The sequence below is a fragment of the Oncorhynchus clarkii genome, chromosome 28 (assembly GCF_045791955.1).
Source record: "Oncorhynchus clarkii lewisi isolate Uvic-CL-2024 chromosome 28, UVic_Ocla_1.0, whole genome shotgun sequence".
In the NCBI taxonomy this organism is placed as follows: domain Eukaryota; kingdom Metazoa; phylum Chordata; class Actinopteri; order Salmoniformes; family Salmonidae; genus Oncorhynchus; species Oncorhynchus clarkii.
Genome location: NC_092174.1, coordinates 11,392,913 through 11,414,306, shown reverse-complemented (window position 1 = coordinate 11,414,306; position 21,394 = coordinate 11,392,913). Strand labels below are relative to the sequence as shown.

General features: G+C 42.0%; 1 protein-coding gene across 1 annotated transcript in view; it reads left to right on the top strand.

Moving 5' to 3' along the window:
• LOC139386522 (lysine-specific demethylase 4A-like) overlaps window positions 1-12,202 on the top strand; it is a 34,584-nt gene extending 22,382 nt beyond the window's left edge. The window contains exons 16-22 of the mRNA XM_071132118.1: window positions 1,431-1,486; window positions 4,195-4,303; window positions 5,376-5,564; window positions 6,713-6,883; window positions 7,555-7,674; window positions 8,155-8,247; window positions 10,324-12,202. Of these exons, the coding sequence (XP_070988219.1) occupies window positions 1,431-1,486; window positions 4,195-4,303; window positions 5,376-5,564; window positions 6,713-6,883; window positions 7,555-7,674; window positions 8,155-8,247; window positions 10,324-10,464 (879 nt within the window). The 3' untranslated portion in view covers window positions 10,465-12,202. The remainder of the gene's footprint in view (window positions 1-1,430; window positions 1,487-4,194; window positions 4,304-5,375; window positions 5,565-6,712; window positions 6,884-7,554; window positions 7,675-8,154; window positions 8,248-10,323) is intronic.
• The last annotated feature ends 9,192 nt before the right edge of the window (window positions 12,203-21,394 follow it).

The window sequence follows — 21,394 nt, the reverse complement described above, 5'->3', positions numbered from 1 at the left end:
AAATTAATTAGTATTTTTTTTTAATTAAAGAGTACATTCTGGTAATGACTTGAAGGAATTTAAGTTGGTAAGTAACTGACTGGCACCACGTTGCATGAAATGGGGATGTTTTAACTTGTTATGGCTGCAATCCCGATATCGGGATAAGTGTCATCAACAACCGCTGAATAGCATAGCGCTACATACAATAAATATTACTATAAATATTTATATTCATGAAATCACAAGTGCAATATAGGAAAACACAGTTTAGCCTTTTGTTAATCTACCTGTCGTGTCAGATTTAGAAATTATGCTTTACAGCGAAAGCAATCCAAGCGTTTGTAAGTTTAGCGATCGCACGATAAAACATTAAGTACACTTAGGATCAGGTAGCTCGGTCACGAAAATCAGAAAAGCAATCAAATGAATCGTTTACCTTTGATCTTTGCATGTTTTCACTCACAAGACTCCCAGTTACACAACAAATGTTCCTTTTGTTCCCTAAAGATTATTTTTATATCCAAAATACCTCTGTTTGTTTGTCGTGTTATGTTCAGAAATCCACAGGAAAGAGCTGTCATGACAACGCAGACGAAAATTCCAAATAGTTTCCATTTTGTCCACAGAAACATGTCAAACGTTTTTATAATCAATCCTCAGGTTGTTTTTAAAATATATAATCGATAATATATCAACCGCAAATGTCTTTCACAGTAGGAGAGGGAAAAGCAATACCTATCCAAACTCTGTTGCGCAAGCAAAACTCATGTGACCACTTGTCGCGATGTTATCATTCTTGCTCATTTTCTCAAAATAAAAGCCTGAAACTATGTCTGAAGACTGTTGACACCTTGAGGAAGCGATAGGAAAAGGAATCTGGTTCATATCCCTTTAAATGGATCAAAGGGAGGCTATGGAACATGGAGTTTTCAAAATAGAAGCCACTTCCTGCTTTGATTTTCCTCAGGGTTTTGCCTGCAAAATCAGTTTTGTTTTACTCACAGACAATATTTTGACAGTTTTGGAAACTTTAGTGTTTTCTATCCAATACTAATAATAATATGCATATATTAGCAACTGAGACTGAGGAGCTGGCTGTTTACAATGGGCACCTTTTCATCCAAGCTACTCAATACTGCCCCTGCAGCCATACAAAGTTAATGAATCCCAAATAAACACAAGTGATAATTGTTTTTATTTAACCTTTTTATTTAACTAGGCAAGTCAGTTAAGAACAAATTATTATTTACAATGACGGCCTACCCCGGCCAAACCGTAACCCGGACGACGCTGGGCCAATTATCAGGCGAATTACTTTGTAATTACAATTTTTCTATGCCATTTTTCTATGTACTGTAAATACTAAGCAAAGGGCTGTAAAATCATGTGTAACCAAAATGTGATGTTTAACACTAGGTCAGTCATCTGTGTGTCTTTCTCTCCCTCAGGACTGCTGCCTGTGCTCACTGCGAGGGGGAGCTCTACAGAGAGCCAACAACGACAAGTGAGTAGTGCAGCGATTTGAGGCGCTACTGATTTTTTATGGAATGCGTCCAGGCTAAATGCATGTAGTTAAACACAACACTACAACCACTCTAGTCTGCAGCCAGTGGTCTCACTTTACTCTACCCGCTGCAGCTAGGACACATCAGTCAATGTCAGTAAAGGTAAAAGGCAGAAAATGCCTGCAGACCAAGCTAGCTTTCTCCTCTGTCAAGTGTCTGGTCAACTAGTCTAAAGAAGGCCAGTTTTTTATTTTTTTTATTGCTTCTTTAATCAGTACGACAGTTTTGAAAAATGGTTTTCTAATGATCGATTAGCCTTTTCAAACGATAAACTTGGATTAGCTAACACAATGTGCCATTGGAACACAGGAGTGATGGTTGCTGATAATAGGCCTAAAAACTTGACTGTTTCCAGCTACAGTAGTCATTAACAATGTGTACACTGTATTTCTGATCAATTTGATGTTATTTTAATGGACAAAAAATTTGCTTTTCTTTCAAAAACAAGGACATTTCTAAGTGACCCCAAACCTTTGAACGGTAGTCTAGATAGAGTTATTAACGTGAATATGCATAGTTAATAACTGAGAGAAGCAGCAGTGTAAAAGGGGGGGGGGCAATGCAAATAGTCTGGGTAGCCATTTGATTAGATGTACAGGAGTCTAATGTCTTGGGAGTAGAAGCTGTTTAGATTTCTCTTGGACCTAGACTTGATGCTCCGGTACTGCTTGCCTTGCGGTAGCAGAGAGAAGAGTGTATGACTAGGGTGGCTGGAGTCTTTGACAATTTGTAGGGCCTTCCTCTGACACCGCCTGGTATAGAGGTCCTGGATGCCAGGAAGCTTGGTTCCGGTGATGTACTGGGCGTATGCACTACCCTCTGTAGTGTCTTGCGGTCGGAGGCCGAGCAGTTGCCATACCAGGCAGTGATGCAACCCGTCAGGATGTTCTCGATGGTGCAGCTGTAGAACCTTTTGAGGATCTGAGAACCCATGCCAAATCTTTTCAGTCTCCTGAGGGGGAATAGGTTTTGTCATGCCCTCTTCACGACTGTCTTGGTGTGCTTGGACCATGTTAGTTTGTTGGTGATGTTGACGCCAAGGCACTTGAAACTCTCAACCTGCTCCACTACAGCCCTGGCGATGAGAATGGGGGCGTGCTCAGTCCTCCTTTTCCGGTAGTCCACAATCATCTCCTTAGTCTTGGTCACGTTGAGGGAGAGTTGTTGTCCTGGCACCACACTGTCAGGTCTCTGAACTCCCTATAGGCTCTCTCGTCATTGTTGGTGATCAGGCCTACCACTGTTGTGTCATCGGCAAACTTAATGATGGTGTTGGAGTCGAGCCTGGCCGTGCAGTCATGAGTGAACAGGGAGTACAGGAGGGGACTGAGCATGCACCCTTGAGGGGCGCCAGGTTGAGGATCAGTGTAGCGGATGTTGTTACCTACCCTTACCACCTGGGGTGGCCTGTCAGGAAATCCAGGATCCAGTTACAGAGGGAGGTGTTTAGTCCCAGGGTCCTTAGCTTTGTGGTGAGCTTTAAGCGCAATATAGTGTTGAACGCTGAGCTCTAGTCAATGAATAGCAGTCTCACATAGGTGTTCCTTTTGTCCAGGTGGGAAAGGGCAGTGTGGAGTGCAATAGAGATTGCATCATCTGTGGATCTGTTGGGGCAGTATGCAAATTGAAGTGGTTCTAGGGTTTCTGGGTCGGTTGTCATTTAGGCAGGTTACCTTAGTGTTCTTGGTCACAGGGACTATGGTGGTCTGCTTGAAACATGTTGGTATTACAGACTCAGACAGGGAGAGGTTGAAAATGTCAGTGAAGACACTTGCCAGTTGGTCAGCGCATGCTCGGAGTACACGTCCTGGTAATCCGTCTGGCCCTGCAGCCTTGTGAATGTTGACTTGTCTAAAGGTCTTACTCACATCGACTGCGGAGAGCGTGATCACACAGTCGTCCAGAGCAGCTGATGCTCTCATTTCAGTGTTACTTGCCTCGAAGCAAGCATAGAAGTAATTTAGCTCGCCTGGTAGGCTCGTGTCACTGGGCAGCTCTCGGCTGAACTTCCCTTTGTAGTCAGTAATAGTTTGCAAGCCCTGCCACATCCGACGAGCGTCAGAGCCGGTGTAGTACGATTCAATCTTAGTCCTGTATTGTATTTGCCTGTTTTATGGTTCGTCGGCGGGCATAGCGGGATTTCTTATAAGCTTCTGGGTTAGAGTCCCGCTCCTTGAAACCGGCAGCTCTACCCTCAGTGCGGATGTTGTCTGTAATCCATGGCTTCTGGTTGGGGTATGCACGTACAGTCACTGTGGGGACGACGTCATCGATGCACTTATTGATAAAGCCAGTGACTGATGTAGTGTACTCTCAATGCCATCGGAAGAATCCCGGAATATATTCCAGTCTGTGCTAGCAAAACAGTCCTGTAGCTTAGCATGAGGGAGATGTCCTATATACAAGATCTAATATGAAACCATTTTTGTCTAGACTACATGTGACGCAAACGTTTTTGTATTTATACAAATAAATATGTTTTAATATAGCCGAGCCATACTGATAGTTATTAATAACGTTTCTACGTTGTTGTTTCCTTGAGTAGTGGAATGAAGGCCCAGTAAAATTCCTCAGTGGATACTCTCCCCTGCTGTCACACACATACTCTGTGTTTGTTTGATGTGCTGTCCTGTTTCCTGTGACACAGGTGGGTGCACGTGCTGTGTGCGCTCGCGGTCCTGGAGGCGCGGTTCGTGAACATCGCCCACCGCAATCCCGTGGACCTCAGCTACATCCCTCTGGCCAGGTTCCAACTGGTGAGCTACCATTCCACCACAGACACAGTCAAGACTAGAACAGGGCCCAAACATGGTCAAGGTTACTTCTACGTGACTGATGTGTACCAACTTCCTGTCATTTCAGTTTCGGTGTTGAGTCATTTGACACAGTTTTTTTTCAACTGTTGAGAGATACTGAATTCAAGTTCCCTATAGACTGTCTGTTGTGAGTTTAGGACTACTTGTTTTCCTTATTATGAGCGTAGTACACTCTGTTCTTTCTGTTTTTTGTTGTTGTTTCTTCAGTATTCTTCATTAGCCCAGCACCTATGTTTTATGACCACCACCATATGACCACAAACTTATATTTTTCATACTAAAATCATACTTCCGCCATGTTGGTATGTAAGTCTCTTTTTCATGGCTTTCACTTCTAACTCTGGTCCTGACCCCTTCTGTATGGTTCCTTTGTTTGTCCATGTTAGTCTACAGTGCGTCCTCTCTCGCCTCCTTTTTGAAAAAGGTCAATGGTAATCGAAGAGAGCCGGCGAGGAGAGGGAACTTGATTGAAAGTATGCTCGCACATCATCAAGCAAATTAGGTTTACATGGGTGGGTCCCCAAATAAATGTGCAAAGTGCTAAAAACAAATTTAGTTGTGCAGGACATTTTAATAGATAAAATGTTTTTAAATGTGGCAGATTTCAACTCTTCTGCGGAGGACTCCGGTGTAGGATAAACAAGAGTATCTTCTATGAAAGATGGCTATCAAGGCGGGGAGGACACTCTTCTGTTTGCCTACTAACTAACTGACATCTCTTTGACCACTTATCGGCTCGCGGACGACAGGCTTTTGCCCAGATGAGAAAAGGCAACTTTCTAACTGGACTGGGAATGACCGAAAATGTGGCACCTGGGAGTTTGAAACAGTGAGAAAGGAGACATTGTAATCTTCTCAATGCCCATGTCTCCTTCCACCTCCTCTGTTTTGGTTTTTTTCCCCCCCTCACTTTTTCCCACCCTCCCTCTGACCCTCTTCTCTTTCTACTCCTCCGACTGCTGTTCCTCTTCTCCTTTTCCAACTCCTGCTACTCCCCCCCCCCCCCCGGCAGAAGTGTTTCTACTGTAAGCGGCGGGTGAAGAGGGACGTGGGCTGTTGTGTGCAGTGTTCCCATGGCCGCTGCACCACCGCCGTCCACCCCACCTGCGCCCAGGCTGCTGGCCAGCTCATGCAGCCTGACGACTGGCCCTTCATCGTCCACGTCACCTGCTACAGGCACAAGTCACCCGTCCTGCCGGAGGTAGCTATTACAGGGGAGGGGTTCATGTAGTGCAAACATATGGTGATACACTTTTGGGGCATTACATATTTCTAGAGGGTTATATAAGAGTTTTCTAACTCTTAAAAATATATATATATAATAATACACTGCTCAAAAAAATAAAGGGAACACTTAAACAACACAATGTTTAAGTCAATCACACTTGTGGTTTTCCAGCAGACAATACCTGCAGCTTAGTTTTCAGGTTGAAAGCCAGTTTGAAACTAGACGAAACAAATCAAAACACACTTCCCTAATGAAATACCCATCTAAATGTTGCGCAACAACAAACTCCAAACCAGAGACCATGTGACCATGAAACATTATGTCCTATCCCTTACAGTGAGACCTAGAATGCCTGCAAGCAGGTACAGACACTTTGTCATGATGAAGAAAGAATTCTGTGACTCTTGGAACCTGTGTGTTTACATTCTTATTTTATGTCAGCCACCTTATGTGAAGTGTTGTTGCGAGCATTGCATTAGTGAGTCCAAAAAAGTTTCAGATACAATCGGTGGCATACACACACCTGGTCTCCAGTTTTTTTGGTTGTGTGTGTGTGTGTGTGTGTGTGTTAGCCTGTCATTCATTCTCAGCTCGGGTAGAGTTCTAAGGTTTGTTTACAGTCGTATAGGCCATCGGTTTAAACCTTTATGTTCATTCAGCTCAGTGCTGTAACGCAACACTATATTCAATTCAGTACAACTTTATCTCCTCGGGCCATTACAAAAGGTAAGTCCGGTTACAAATATGAATATAGTATACAGAAAACACTTTCAGAATCCCATACGTTATACAGATATCACAATGTGTGTATGTGTTCTGTATAAAAAGCTGTATCTATGAACGATTGAATATTTCGGACGGTTTATGTTTCTTTTATACTAATACTCCTGTAATTGGCGACGGTTGGAGCGAAGATCAACACTTCTGCTCTGCTGGTTGTCTCTGTGCCTTTGGCTGCTCTGATGGAGTCAGTCAGTGCAGCGGGCTGCACATTAAACAGAAAGCTGCGGGGTGGGGGTTGCCTTAATCCACATCATCGCCACCGGGGAGCAGTTTTTGTTGGGGGCTAACAGCCTTGCTATTTGGAGTGGTGTGTGATTTATTGTCCTCTTATCTCCTAGCGCAATAAGGCGGCCATGCGAGAGCTAGAGGTTGGCCAGAATGTTATCTGTAAGCACAAAAATGGCCGCTACTACCAGTGTGAGGTGCTGGAGCTGACCATCGCCACCTTCTACGAGGTCGTCTTCGATGACGGCTCCTACAGCGACAACCTCTTCCCAGAGGACATTGAGGTGAGGAAGCGTCACCTGTATCGTTGGTTGCTGGCGTCATAAAATGCTATCTGGAGGTGTTGACAAGGAGCAAAAGTCACATTTTTCGTTCGCTGTAACAAATGGACCGTAAAGTTTTATTGAATATAAAATATATATATGTGCTTAACGAGCTGCAGTCGCCATGGCAACAAATGCTGCACAGTTTCTGTAACTCTACCTTTCTCTGTCATTGTATTACAATGAGGAGCCCTAATGCAGCAGTGCCAATAGATCAATCTGTTTTTATCAGTACAAGCTGTGGGCTACTGTGGTATGGCAAAAACAGTGGTAGTATTGATCATAGAAATTCACCAATCCTAAAAAGTGGAAACAAATCAATCCATTTGGGCTGTTGACTATATTGACATGCTTTAATGGTCCAGACAGGTATACTACAAAGCAGGATCAATGAGTTAGCCACATATCTTGCTTAAATGTTTTGAAATATATTTTTGAAACGGGTATGGTCTCATTGTCTCAACAACTAAAACGCATATCTATGTTTAGCTTTTCTTAACAAACCAGAAAATCAATAGTTGGTTGTTCAGCAGTTAGCTAGCTGACTCATTGATCCTGCTTTTTAGTGTTACCCCTCTGGTGTATTTAACCATATGGCCTATATGATGACCTTGTCTATGGTTTGGTTTCAGAATCGGGACTGCGTGAAGCTGGGCCCGCCAACAGTGGGCGACGTAGTGCAGGTGCGCTGGACCGACAACCTGCTTTACGGGGCCAAGTTTGTTGCGTCGCACTCCATCCCTATGTACCAGGTAATAGGGATCACATTAACTTGCCTCGCCTCAACCACGTTCATCAGATTTATGGGGTTTTACAGGGAAAGCGTGGGTTGTAATAAGGGTAGCAAGTACAGGTGTTCTAATAACACATCAAACACAGATGTGGTCCACAGTTTCAAGCTCTGTAGCAGCGCTCTCCAACCCTGCTGCTGTAGAGTTACGGTCCTGTAGGTTTTCACTCCAGCCCTAATCTAGAGCACCTGATTCTAATAATTGGCTGGTTGATAAGCTGAATCAGGTTAGTTACAACTGGGGTTGGAGGGGAAACCTCAAGGAGGGTAGCTCTCCAGAAACAGGGTTGTTTTCTTCTTTAATGTAAACATTTAGCTTATTCTTGCTACTCTTTTCACATACGAATTCCCATATTTTACATGCACTTCATACACAACACATGCATTAAAATAAATATGAAATTGTTGCGCAACGTCATCATTGTTTTGTGTGCTGACTCAGATGGAGTTTGAGGACGGGTCGTCGCTGTCTGCCAAGAGGGAAGAAGTCTACAGTCTAGACGAGGAGCTGCCCAAACGAGTCAAGTCCCGAATGGTGAGACGCGCCTCTCCCAATGTTCCTTTATACGAACTGATTTATATCAGATTAGGTCATATGAAATGAGATCACAAATCATCAATTTATCAAAGGAATATTGGATCCGGTCCATGTTTATAATACCCACTACAGTACCAGTCAAAAGCTTGGACACACCTACTCATTCAAGGGTTTTTCTTTCTTTTAGCTATTTTCTACATTGTAGAATAATAGAAGACATCCAAACTATGAAATAACACATATGGCATCATGTAGTAACCAAAAAGGTGCTAAACAAATCAAAAATATTTATTTGATTTTTAGATTCTTCAAAGTAGCCTTTGCCTTGATGACAGCTTTGCACACTCTTGGCATTCTCTCAACCAGCTTCATAAGGACTGCTTTTCCAACAGTCTTGAAGTAGTTCCCAAATATGCTGAGCACTTGTTGGCTGCTTTTCCTTCACTCTGCGGTCCAAATCATCTCAATTGGGTTGAGGTAGGTAATTGTGGAGGCCAGGTCATCTGATGCAGCACTCATCACTCTCGCTCTTACACTACCTGGAGGTGTGTTGGGTCATTGTCCTGTTGAAAAACAAATGATAGTCACACTAAGCGCAAACCAGATGGGAAGGCGTATCACTGCAGAATGCTGTGGTAGCCATGATGGTTAAGTGTGCCTTGAATTCTAAATAAATCAGACCATGTCACCAGCAAAGCACCATCACACCTCCTCCATGCTTCACGGTGGGAACTCCACATGCAGAGATCATCCGTTCACCTACTCTGCGTCTCACAAAGACCAAAAACCTCATTTGGACTCATCAGACCAAAGGACAGATTTCTATCGGTCTAATGCCCATTGCTCGTGTTTCTTGGCCCAAGCAAGTCTCTTCTTATTGTTGTCCTTTAGGAGTGGTTTCTTTGCAGCAATTCGACCATGAAGACCTGATTCACTCAGTCTCCTCTGAACAGTTTATGTTGATGTGTCTGTTGCTTGAACTCTGAAGCATTTATTTGGGCTGCAATTTCTGAGGCTGGTAACTCTTATGAACTTATCCTTTGCATCAGAGGTAACTCTGGTCTTCCTTTCCTGTGGCGGTACTCATGAGAGCCAGTTTCATCATAGTACTTGATTGGTTTGTGACTGCACTTGAAGAAACTTTAAAAGTTCTTGAAATGTTCCATATTGACTGACCTTCATGTCTTAAAGTACTGATGGACTTATTTGAGCGGTTCTTGCCATAATATGGACTTGGTCTTTTACCAAATAGGGCTATCTTCTGTATACCACCCCTACCATGTCACAACACAACTGATTGGCTCAAACACATTAAGAAGGAAATAATTTGTGGAATTTAACTTTTTAACAAGGCACACCTTTTAATTGAAATGCATTCTAGGTGACTACCTCGTGAAGCTGGTTGAGAGAATGCCAAGAGTGTTCAAAGCTGTCATGAAGTTAAAGGGTGGCTACTTTGAAGAATCTCATATATAATCTATTCTGATTTGTTTAACACTTTTTTGGTTACTACATGATTACATTTGTGTAATTTCATAGTTGTGATGTCTTCACTATTATTCTACAATGTATAAAATAGCAAAAATAAAGAAAAACCCTGGAATGAGTAGGTGTCCATATTTTTGACTGGTACTGTCTGTAAATGTATTTCTTCAATTATATTTACAGTGGGGCAAAAAGGTATTTAGTCAGCCACCATTTGTGCAAGTTCTCCCACTTAAAAAGATCAGAGAGGCCTGTAATTTTCATCATAGGTACACTTCAACTATGACAGACAAAATGAGAAAATACTTATTTTCCAACATAATTTGCAAATAAATTCATTAAAAATCCTACAATGTGATTTTCTGGATTTTTTTTCTCATTTTGTCTGTCATAGTTGAAGTGTACCTATGATGAAAATTACAGGCCTCTCTGATCTTTTTAAGTGGGAGAACTTACACAATTGGTGGCTGACTAAATACTTTTTTGCCCCACTGTATGTGTTGATACTACCTTTTTTAATGGCGCCACCTTAACTCATAGCTAAGCCGTCACTAACGTTCTCATGGCCTGTGTCTCTCACTCCTTCAGTCCAAGGCATCAGACATGCGCTTCGACGGGATCTTCACGGAGAAGGAGGTGAAGCAGGGCTCCAAAAGACAGAGAGTCATCAACTCCCGTTACAGAGAGGACTATATCGAGCCTCTCATATACAGAGCTATCATGGAATAACCTTCTTTCTCTACTTCCTTATAAACTCACCACACACCCAGAGAGTGGGGCATCTCTGGGCACCCACAGCCTTGACAAGTGGCTCCAACTCTGGGTACCAGTACGAACAAACTCCCATGTCCCTTGGGCATTTTTGTAAACCAGGGCTGGGACTTTAAGGGAGTTTCTGCTCTTCATGAACCCTCCCCTTATTTCTGTGAATGCTATCTTTATCCTCTTTTGCTGAAATAGTTCAATAAAATATACAAGTTGGAATTGGAACTACTCATTGAACCGGAACCGCAGGTTTTTATTTATATACATATTTCGATGACGACCTGCGCAACTCTAGAATTTAATATCTGCATTATCTCCTGCCCTCTTTGTACAATTTGTTTCTCCTCTGAACTTGAGGTGGCATTTTAATCTCTAGCTTTACCCATCCAAAAGCATTAATTGGTCGATGAAAACAATGGTATTTCACAATGCAGGCCATTATTCAATCCGATTTTCAGTAATATGCTGTTGAGTGATTTATTTTTAATCCCCAAACATGTTTTGCTTTATACTCTTTGCAATACATACATTTATGGACTTCATAGGAATGTGCAGGTTTGATAGTGTCTACTGTGGCAATAGGAAGAAGTTAGTAGCCCAAGCCTTAAGTTCAAAGGGCAGTGTTTTCTTGTTAAGTTTAGCTTTACAACTTTAAAGCTTTGGATTTATTGCATTTAATTTATGTAAATTGTATGAGTTTGAGAATGCAACTGTTTGATACCACAGCTCACTGTGCTTACAATCTCAGAAAATCCCCAAGATGTATTTATTTGTTATGTGGATAGGTTTTTGGACGCAAGTTGGTTCTCGCTTCTTGTTATTGTTTTTTCTAAGCCATCCTGGGTTGCATTGGTAGTGCGTGTGTATATATGCCATAGAGAATGAACGAGAGCTTCCCTACATAGTTCCCATTATGGCATCTTAGATTGCCTCAATGGTGTTCCCCGTGCAATCTCCATTTTGAAGTAGTACATTTTCTTCACGATTGGCTGATCCCTCCTGATGACCTGGCTGGACATGACTCCAACAGGTTCACCAGGAGGAATCGGCCAATGAAGTTCGAAGTCCCACTCAGTTCAATACATTTTGGTGAGGCCCATGCTAAAATGGCCCTGTGGCCGCTAGAGGCCTCTGTCATTCTCTATAGTATATGCCAACATGGGTCAACCTCCTACTCCCTGCAGAAAAAAGCACTTATTTCTCTCCCTAAAGTACCCATGGCATGTCTATCATTGCTTTTGCAGGTGGCTGTTAAGTTCAGGTACATAACTGAGCATGTGCAGAAAAGCTAGTTGGTCAATTACAGCCTAGGTGTATACTAGTTGGTTTGTGGTCCTATCACAACCAGTGAGAAAACTGCAGAAAGTTTTTATAGGAAAAATATATTTTCATATCATTAGAAGAATGTTCTTCCTCCTAATGCTTTGTCGAAGTTTCTTGTTGACATAAATCGTTACCATCTTTGGATAGTATTGTATATGTAGCTAATTTAAAGCTGTAAAGTCTATCTCAGGAGGACGCACACACACACACACACCTCCCCCTCCACCTCTTGAGCCGCACCGCCGATTTACGTTTTGTTTCCATGGCTACTGTTTGAAGCGCTTGGATTGATTTGGTATGTACACGGGAAGTGTCAACTCTGTGCATTACATTTGTAAACATCAACTGTTGCAGTAAAGACCGGACTAAGAAAAGCTCATTTCACATCTCTTGTTTCCTGTCCCCTTCATACACGAATTTCAAACATCCTGTCAGACATAGTTCACTTGAGTAAGATCCTATTGAAAGATATACACTCACCGGCCAGTTTATTACGTCTACCTATCTATACTGAACAAAAATATAAATGCAACAATTTAAAAGATTTTACTGAGTTACAGTTCATGAGGAATTCAGTCAATATAAATGAATGTGTTTGGCCCATATCTATGGACTTACTCATTCAATGGTTTTTACTATGTTCTACATTGTTGAATAATATTGAAGACATCAAAACTATGAAATAACACATGGAATCATGTAGTAAGCAAAAAAAGTGTTACAAAATAGATTTTAGATTTCTTCAAAGTAGCCACCCTTTGCCTTGACAGCTTTGCACAAGTCTTGGCACACTCTTGGCATTATCTCAACCAACTTCATGAGGTAGTTACCTGGAATACATTTCAATTAACCCGGTGTGCCTTGTTAATTTGTGGAATTTCTTTCCTTAATGCATTTGAGCCAATCAGTTGTGTTGTGACATGGTATGGGTGGTATACAGAAGATGGCCCTATTTGGTAAACGTTCCCCCTAAAACAAAAAATATATAAAATCCATATTATGGCAAGAACTGCTCAAATAAGCAAAAAGAAACGACAGTCCATCATTACTTTAAGACATGAAGGGCAGTCAGTCCGACTGCACTTGAAAGTTTCTTCAAGTGCAGTTGCAAAAACCATCCAGCGCTATGTTGACACTGGCTGTTATGAGGAACGCCACAGGAAAGAAAGACCCAGAGTTACCAATGCTTCGTGAATCAGGCCTTCATGGCCGAATTGCTACAAAGAAACCACTACTAAAGGACACCAATAAGAATAATTAGTTTGGCCAAGAAACATGAGCAATAGACATTAGACCCATGGAAATCTGTTCCAACCACAGTATCTTTGTGAGACACAGAGTAGGTGAACGGATGATCTTCGCATGTGTAGTTTCCACTTTGAAGCGTGGAGGAGGAGGAGGTGTGGGGATGCTTTGCTGGTGACACTGTGATTTATTTAGAAATCAATGCACATTTAACCAGCATGGCTACCACAGCATTCTGCAGCGATATGCCCTGCCATATGGTTTGCTCTTAGTGGGACTATCATTTGTTTTTCAACAGGACAATTACCCAACACACCTCCAGGTTGTATAAGAGCTATTTTATCAAGAAGGAGAGTGATGGGGTGCTTTATCAGATGTCCTGGCCTCCACAATCACCTGACCTGAACCCAATTTGAGATGGTTTGAGATGAATTGGACCGCAGAGTGAAGGAAAAGCAGCCAACAAGTGCTCAGCATATGTGGGAACTCCTTCAAGAATGTTGGAAAAGCATTCCTCATGAAGGTGGTTGAGAGAATGCCAAGAGTGTGCAAAGCTGTCATCAAGGCAAAAGGTGGCTACTATGAAGGATCTAAAATCTAAAATATATTTTGATTTGTTTAGCACTTTTGTTTACTACATGATTCCATATGTGTTATTTCATAGTTTTGATGTCTTCACTATTATTCTACAATGTAGAAAATAGTAAAAATAAAGAAATACCCTTGAATTAGGTGTGTCCAAACTTTTGACTGGTACTGTATGTGGTACCGACGATCATACACACTCAACGTTGCTTAGGTCACTCATTTAGCCAAGTCTAACAATCAATTGAACAGTAACTGAATGCCTCAATGCATGCTTTACAAAGCAAGCCACATGACTCACTGTCTGTAGGAGTGATCCATTTTCATGAACGGGGTAGTGTACCTAATAAACTGGCCGGTGAGTGTATATCAGAAGATATACACTCGGATCGTATCATTGCACGAGACGAGTGTTCCTCCAAAGGTGGCTTGCCCGGTGCATGGCAGCTCACCCTGGCCCGAGGATAAAGAGCCAGAGAAGCTGCCAACAGAATTACCAAGCCCTGCACATTAGGTCCCATGAGATAATTGCATATAAGAGCGTAATAAGAATAGAAGCATCCAAGGCCAAGCTGTGGACTCGATTGTTACCACTCTCCATCTCCTCTCTTCATGTCATTCACTCTGGTCACAGGCATTCCGGTGCCACCGTCATTCAGTCACTCAGAGAAGGCCACTTCATCCTTGCAGGACATCATTTGGCTAATAACAACCTTGAAAATGTTTTCAGAAGCCAGAGACTTTGAAACATTAGTTATCATCTTGGGTCTAAGGATTATGGATTGCAATTGGTACTGAAACGGCATGAAGGGGAGACCGAGATCTCATAGTTGCTAGTGTTATCACAAGGACTGTGTTTGACTATGTTAATATGGCATGTCAGCACAGTTACTACTATACGAAAAGAAAGTTATTCAGAATAACATTTTTTCCCTCTCGTTGAAGATAACAGTTCCCTGGTTCTTCTCCCTGTCGGAAGTCAAGATCAGTGTCTCAGAACAATGTGTTCTTTGAACAGGAAATTTAGGGTGCTATTTTCTGCGATGTTTCTTGTCTTCTTCGATGAGCAGTTTACTCTAGCTTTCTAGGCGTGTCAGCTGCTGTACTGTGTGTATGACGCCACGGTGCCAGTAAAAGTATTGGGCAGCCATAGACTAACTCTGTGGGTATGTAAAGGAAATTACTCAAACTCAAGTGAGTGACAGACAATCTTCTACCGGAGTGGAATCGTTTTGTAATTGGTTCATTCAGTGTGTCATTATTCTACAAGCAGGGGATGCGATATGTAATAATCATTCATTATATACTGTACATTTTTTGGGGGGGGGGGGGGGGAATTGGCCTTTAGGGTAACAAAACGTATGCCATTATAGAATAAAACTTTGTCCATCCATGATGGCCATTTTTCTTCACCTTACATTAAAAGGATCATATACACATACTGTACATTCTCACATCACACACATTTAAAACTGTCAGTCCATCAAACTGCATACACTAAAAACATAGAGAACATTGATACGTTCACTCTCAACTGACTGCTGCCCCAACTTAAATTGATTTATGTCCTGGGTTGACCTCTGAATGCTTCCCAGGTATTGTGTGTGTTCTACTCAGTTCTAGTTCTATCCTAGTAGTCATGCCATGGTCCCATGCACCACACTTCCTGAGCTCACCACACTAGGCCATTGTGCTCTTCCTCCCCACGCCTGATTCCGCTCCCCTCTACCACTGAAGCAGACCTGGCATGATGCAGCTACTTCAGCTCCAATTACCACCCACACCTTGATTCCTCACCTCACTTTCTCTCCCCTCCCTCTTTCCCTCTCCAGGCCACTGTCGAGAAAAACTAGCACCGAAAACCCAGGAAAGCAAACCTTTCATGAGATGTACAGGCACTACGTAAATGGCCTCAAAACCACAGAGAGAGTTCTGTCAGGTTTCTGTCTCTGTAGAGCAGAGAGAGACCTGCTGTGAGGACTATGTTCAGATGGCAGGGAGGGAGGCAGGCAGGTGGCTGGTTCATCGACTCTGCTCAGCTCTGCTCTCCTCCAGGAGACTGACAGAGAGCCACCTGCAGCCACACGACTGGCTGATGAGCTTCACCGTTGGGCCGGGGGCCCTCACTCCTCACCCCTCCCCCGGCCTTGGCGGAGGATCATAACATCTGCTGAAGGACGGGCAGAAATGCCAAGCCTTGAACTGTGCAGCTTTGTTTGCCTTTTCCATGTGTCTCTGCCAGATGGAGAAATGTATGTGGTTATTACTTTAAGAAGGATTTAGTTATCATAAGATCACCTGCGTCTGAGAATTCTAAAATGAGAGGAAAACCCCAATATGTCCACGTGAAAATACTTTTCGAAGTAAACGTATATTGCCGTTTTCAATTGATATCAAAACCCCTAAAGCTGTTGGATGACTTATGTTGTATTTCTTGAGCAAAATTTTCCAGGTGGGGCCTGTCATTAAGGCAAAGGGTGGCTACTTCGAAGAATCTCAAATATATAATCTATTCTGATTTGTTTAACACTTTTTTGGTTACTACATGATTCCATGTGTTATTTCATAGTTGTGATGTCTTCATTATTATTCTACAATGTAGAAAATAGTAAAAATAAAGAAAAACCCTGGAATGAGTAGGTGTGTCCAAACTTTTGACTGTTATTGTATGTAAATATATTTCTTCAATTCTATTTATGATGTGTTGATACTACCTTTTTAATGGCGCCACCTTAACTCATAGCTAAGCCGTCACTAACATTCTCGTGGCCTGTGTCTCTCACTCCTTCAGTCCAAGGCATCAGACATGCGCTTAGACGGGATCTTCACGGAGGAGGAGATGAAGCAGGGCTCCAAAAGACAGCGAGTCATCAACTCCCGTTACAGAGAGGACTATATATACAGAGCTATCATGGAATAACCCTCCTCTTTCTCTACTTCCTTATAAACTCACCACACACCCAGAGAGTGCGGCATCTCTGGGCACCCACAGCCTTGACAAGTGGCTCCAACCCTGGGTACCAGTACGAACAAACTCTCCCATGTCCCTTGGACATTTTTGTATCCAACTGTGTCCAAACTTTTGTCTGCTACTGTATATGTTAGTAATATGATCCTTAATCCCTCTTTTTTTCTCCTTACGCCCCATTTTCTATCCTTCCACTTACCCTCTCTCTCTTTTTGCCTTTTTCTCTCTGTCTCGATCTCTCTCTCTCACTCTCTCTCTCACTCTCACTCTTTCTCTTGTTCCCAGAGCTCTCCTCTATCTCAGAGGGGTATTAGTTGCTTGGGGGGCCTTGTGCCAATCACATGGTGGTCAGGTGGTAGAGCTCAGGTTACCTCATGCCTTTTAACAACTGATTTAGGATCAACCCGAACCTACCTTTAACCATATTCAGCTAAGCAACAAAAGCAGCCATAGAACAATGGCAAAAGGTTTTAAGTAACCAGGCATGATGATAGTGTGAGGCTGTAGACTCATACTTAAGCCTGTTTTCTGTGTCTCGTTTGTCTTGTTCTTTGGCATTAGAGCACGGGGACTGACTAAAGATAAGGTGGGTTTCTCCATCCATGAGGCAATCCATACAGTATTGCTGTCCACTGTAGATTACAGACCCAAGACAACGTGGCTCAAGCAGATATGGTGTTTATTACAGCCTATCTGCTGCAACCACAGGAGGCGTGGCGAATTGGTCAGATCACTGGTAACAATGTCTCCTCAAAGTTTGAAGAAAATGGAGTTGAAGAACAATAGAATTTAGGAGAAACTACAAATTAAAACCTGGAGTGGTTTAGTTTTTTTAGTGTTATTTTTTTGCTTTCATGATTTGACTCGGTTTTGGTTAGAATTTGCAAACTCAAAGAGCTTCCCAATTATAATTGTATATTGTTAATGATTTCTAAGTGAGTTAGCAGTGGTTATCTTATTAGGAGGAACTTACTACTACATGGCTTGGTCACATCCTGATTAGTGACTGCCCACTGTACACTCCCTTCTGATCTCAATTTCTCAACTGTTTCACTTTGGCACTGAATACTGGTCATAACTCCTGCAGTTTAACCATGACCATTTTGCACAAAATTACCTGGGGAGGACTTTTGTACTGAAACGTCTTTATGCAACATGAAAATCAAATCTACACCAGTCATCCATCTCTTGATAAAATCTACCTTGTGCTTTTGCTCATGCACATTTAGACTGCTGCCATAGCAACCACTGTCGTTCAGCCAATGGGATGATTGGGTGTGAGGGCTTAGTGGACCAGTGTTATGGTGCGATTATCCTTCTGGCGCTCAGGTGAATTTAAGGTCAGCACAACCGTTGTGGCTTTTAGCCTCTGTGAGTAACTCAATTTGTCTCTCATTTCAGGTTGGTGGACGGTGGATGCTTTAGCTGAAATTCAATTAAACCTGTTTTAGGACCCTGTACTGAGGGAAAGTATGTTTGTAATGTTTTAACAAGGATTTACGTTTCAAGTAAATCAATGTTAATTGGATGAAATTAACTAAACAAAAGTTATTACAAAATCATTTGAGTTTCACTTTGAGTGTGATGAAATTCCAATGACACATTGAGGATGGTAGCCTCAATTTCCTTATTGTCCACAGGCAAAAGTACAAGGAACACTGTATAAAGGGGTCAATTTACCGCTAGCAAATACATTGGATATGGAATGGGTATTTTTTGTTTCATCTTCTTAATAAGACTTCATTTAAAAGAAGTGGATCGAGTTTGACAGTGGCTAAGTTCAGTGACATTCACCCTACAAAGTGATGCATTTGGAGGGATAGTTCCAAAATGACATCTTTCTTTCCTCACCCTTTAAGTGTAGCACATGAGGATGAGTGAAACTTACTCCTCACCCTAAAGTGTTGAATTGCTAGCTTTTCGGGTTGTGCTGACAGTTAAGACGCTTCAGGACGACGGTCATTTGTCCTGGCAACGCGGAGGTCCTGGATTTGAGCCCTGTGTGAGCCGAATCAGGAGTAAGCGGTACTCGCTAAACAAGCAGTGTGACGTCCTTTACAGTAGTGCCGTGACCCGGATCTACTGTTGCGCTCAGCTCAACACTGGGGTCACTGTTAAGTGAGTTTGAGGGCGTTCACACAGGCAGCCCAATTTGAATATTTTTTCCACTAATTGGTCCTTTGACCAATCACATCAGATCTTTTTCAGAGCTGATCTGATTGGTCAAAATACCAATTAGTGAAAAAAAAACATCAGAATTAGGCTGCCTGTGTGAACATCAGAATTATCTGTCTAAACGCAGCCTAAGTGATTATTTAATAACAAATGTTCTATCCGGTGCCCAGGGAAAGATGCAGGTGTGTCTGACCTGTCCCTCTTCATTAAAATAAATTAGACATTGTGCGCTTCAGTATGAATACTCAAGTTACTCCAATGTTTGGAAGCATGCAGGTTGACTGATGATTTCATGTTTACCAAGGATTCGTTTTTTTTAAATCACGGTGAAAGTGGCATTAAGAGGCCGTGTTTACACGGGGAGAGTGGTCTTTCAACCAATCAGATCTTTGCCAATAATTTAGTTGTAATTGAATTGCCTGTGTAAATGCAGCCAAATAAAGCAGGGTTTACCAAACTCAGTCCTGTTTTTTTGCCATAGCACTACACAGCTGATTCAAATAACCAACTCATCATCAAGCTTTGGTTATTGGAATCCGCTGTGTGGTGCTAGTGCAAAAAACTAAATGTTCACCCAGGACCGAGTTTGAGAAAACCTGATTTAGAGGATATGATTTAGGGGTACTCCCCATCACCAAGCTGTCATCAAGCAGTATGCCAGACTCATCTCACACTCTTTTTTTTTTATACATAGATCAAGACTCTCCGATGCCCATCTGGCTGTGTGACACAATATCCACCTTTAGAGAATCATCTCATTGAAACAGACATCAATGTCCTGCTAACAGTATAGCTTCCTCCACTGTCCCTGTCCCCATATCAAACTCAAACCACTGATTTTCTGTTCGCTAACACACGTGACCGCCCCCCTCCTTGACAACATACCAACCGTTTGAGCTGTCTTAAAATATCTAATTCGATAGCTCCATCGGCAACATTTTAAGCTAGATGTGGAGTGAGTTTACAGTACATTCTTAACTCTGTTACATATCTATAAGTGGTTTATTTAATTTGAAAGAGAACTGGACAATAAGATCCTGGAATATGGTTACCAGAGTCCTGTTATTGCTTAACCATTAGACATTTTAAGTGCTGGACAGCGCAACTTTGTCATAAATGTCTTTACTTTACTTTGTAATAGCTAACCCATTGGGCACAAACTGGTTGAATCAATGTTGTTTCAACTTAATTTGTCAATGTATTGCGACGTCGAATCTACGTAGAAAATACACTGGACTCGAAAAAATTCAGCAACCATAAAAACTGTTGTTTTGAGGGTGAAATGTCAACCACAGGATTTTGGTCACCAAATTTCCACAAAGACATTCTATTACAGGCCATTCTAAAAAAGTAAGCCTAAAGGCTAATTGAGAGTGAAATAATACATTGAAGGCCACTGATGATGCTCTCCCAAGATCATGTGATAAAGAGAAGGGTTAGGGAGCACAAAGCCTACAGGCCAGTTGTGGCATGAGTCATGAGGTTTGCCAGAGCATACATTCCCTAAAGCATAGTAAAGGGAAATATCTGCCTGCCACCAGAGAATACTTCCATGAGGGCAGTTCTGATATATGGACATGATGTTGGACATTTGAGTGCATGTGTGTTTTGGTATAAATACTTCATCCTCCCACTAATCTGGCTGGCCCTGATGGAAAACAGTGGCTGTCTGGATTGTGTTTCCTGGTTGATTCAATTTGGATAGATCAACCAGATTCATGAGGAATGCTTTTCCAACAGTCTTGAAGGAGTTCCCACATATGCTGGCTGCAGAATGGATGCATTTTTCATCCTAGCCCTGATCCCAATATAGGATAGGGCCTATGAATGTCACATACAAGACGTGGCTGCTCGGAGGACACGCAAAATAAGTGCATTCTGAGCAGGTGAGGGTATAGATCTGCTGAGCTCCAACAATCTATGCCAACAGTAACATTTGGACAAATAGCCTACGTTGTAGCTTCTACCGAGAGTGTACAGCCCACCACAGAAGTCACTCTTCTTATAACTGTATGCAAGAATTTACATACAGTGTCGGCAACAATACAACTATCTCTATTGTTGAACGTCGTGAACTATTGAGTTCGACAAAACTTTGAAAGGACGAGGGGGACAATGAAGGGATTTTGATGGGACCACCACCACACTGCATATCCAATAGCCAAATATAATGTAATAGCTGACAGGGAGAGGGCCACGTGAAGGTTTGAACAAATGAAAAGGTGCATTCAACTCAATTGAAGTACTGGAGATAATCTCAAGTGCAATAGAACCATCCTACACAGCACAAACTGGTTGAATCAGTGTTGTTTCACAGTAATGTATCACCGTATTGTGAGGTAGAATCTATGTGGAAAATACGGTGCATTTGAAAAAAGTAATCAACATAAACTATTGTTTTGAGGGTGAAATTTCAACCACAGGATTATGTCATCATGGTCACCAAATTTCCACAAAGACAAACCTTGTATCAAATATATTGAACTTGTACCTTTAAAACAATGTCAGCTCTTCAATGTTATATCCACTATCAGAAAAAAAACAATACCTCCTAATGGAAAATGTATTTAGCTTCAGCTAACTTTTGGTCTCCCATCT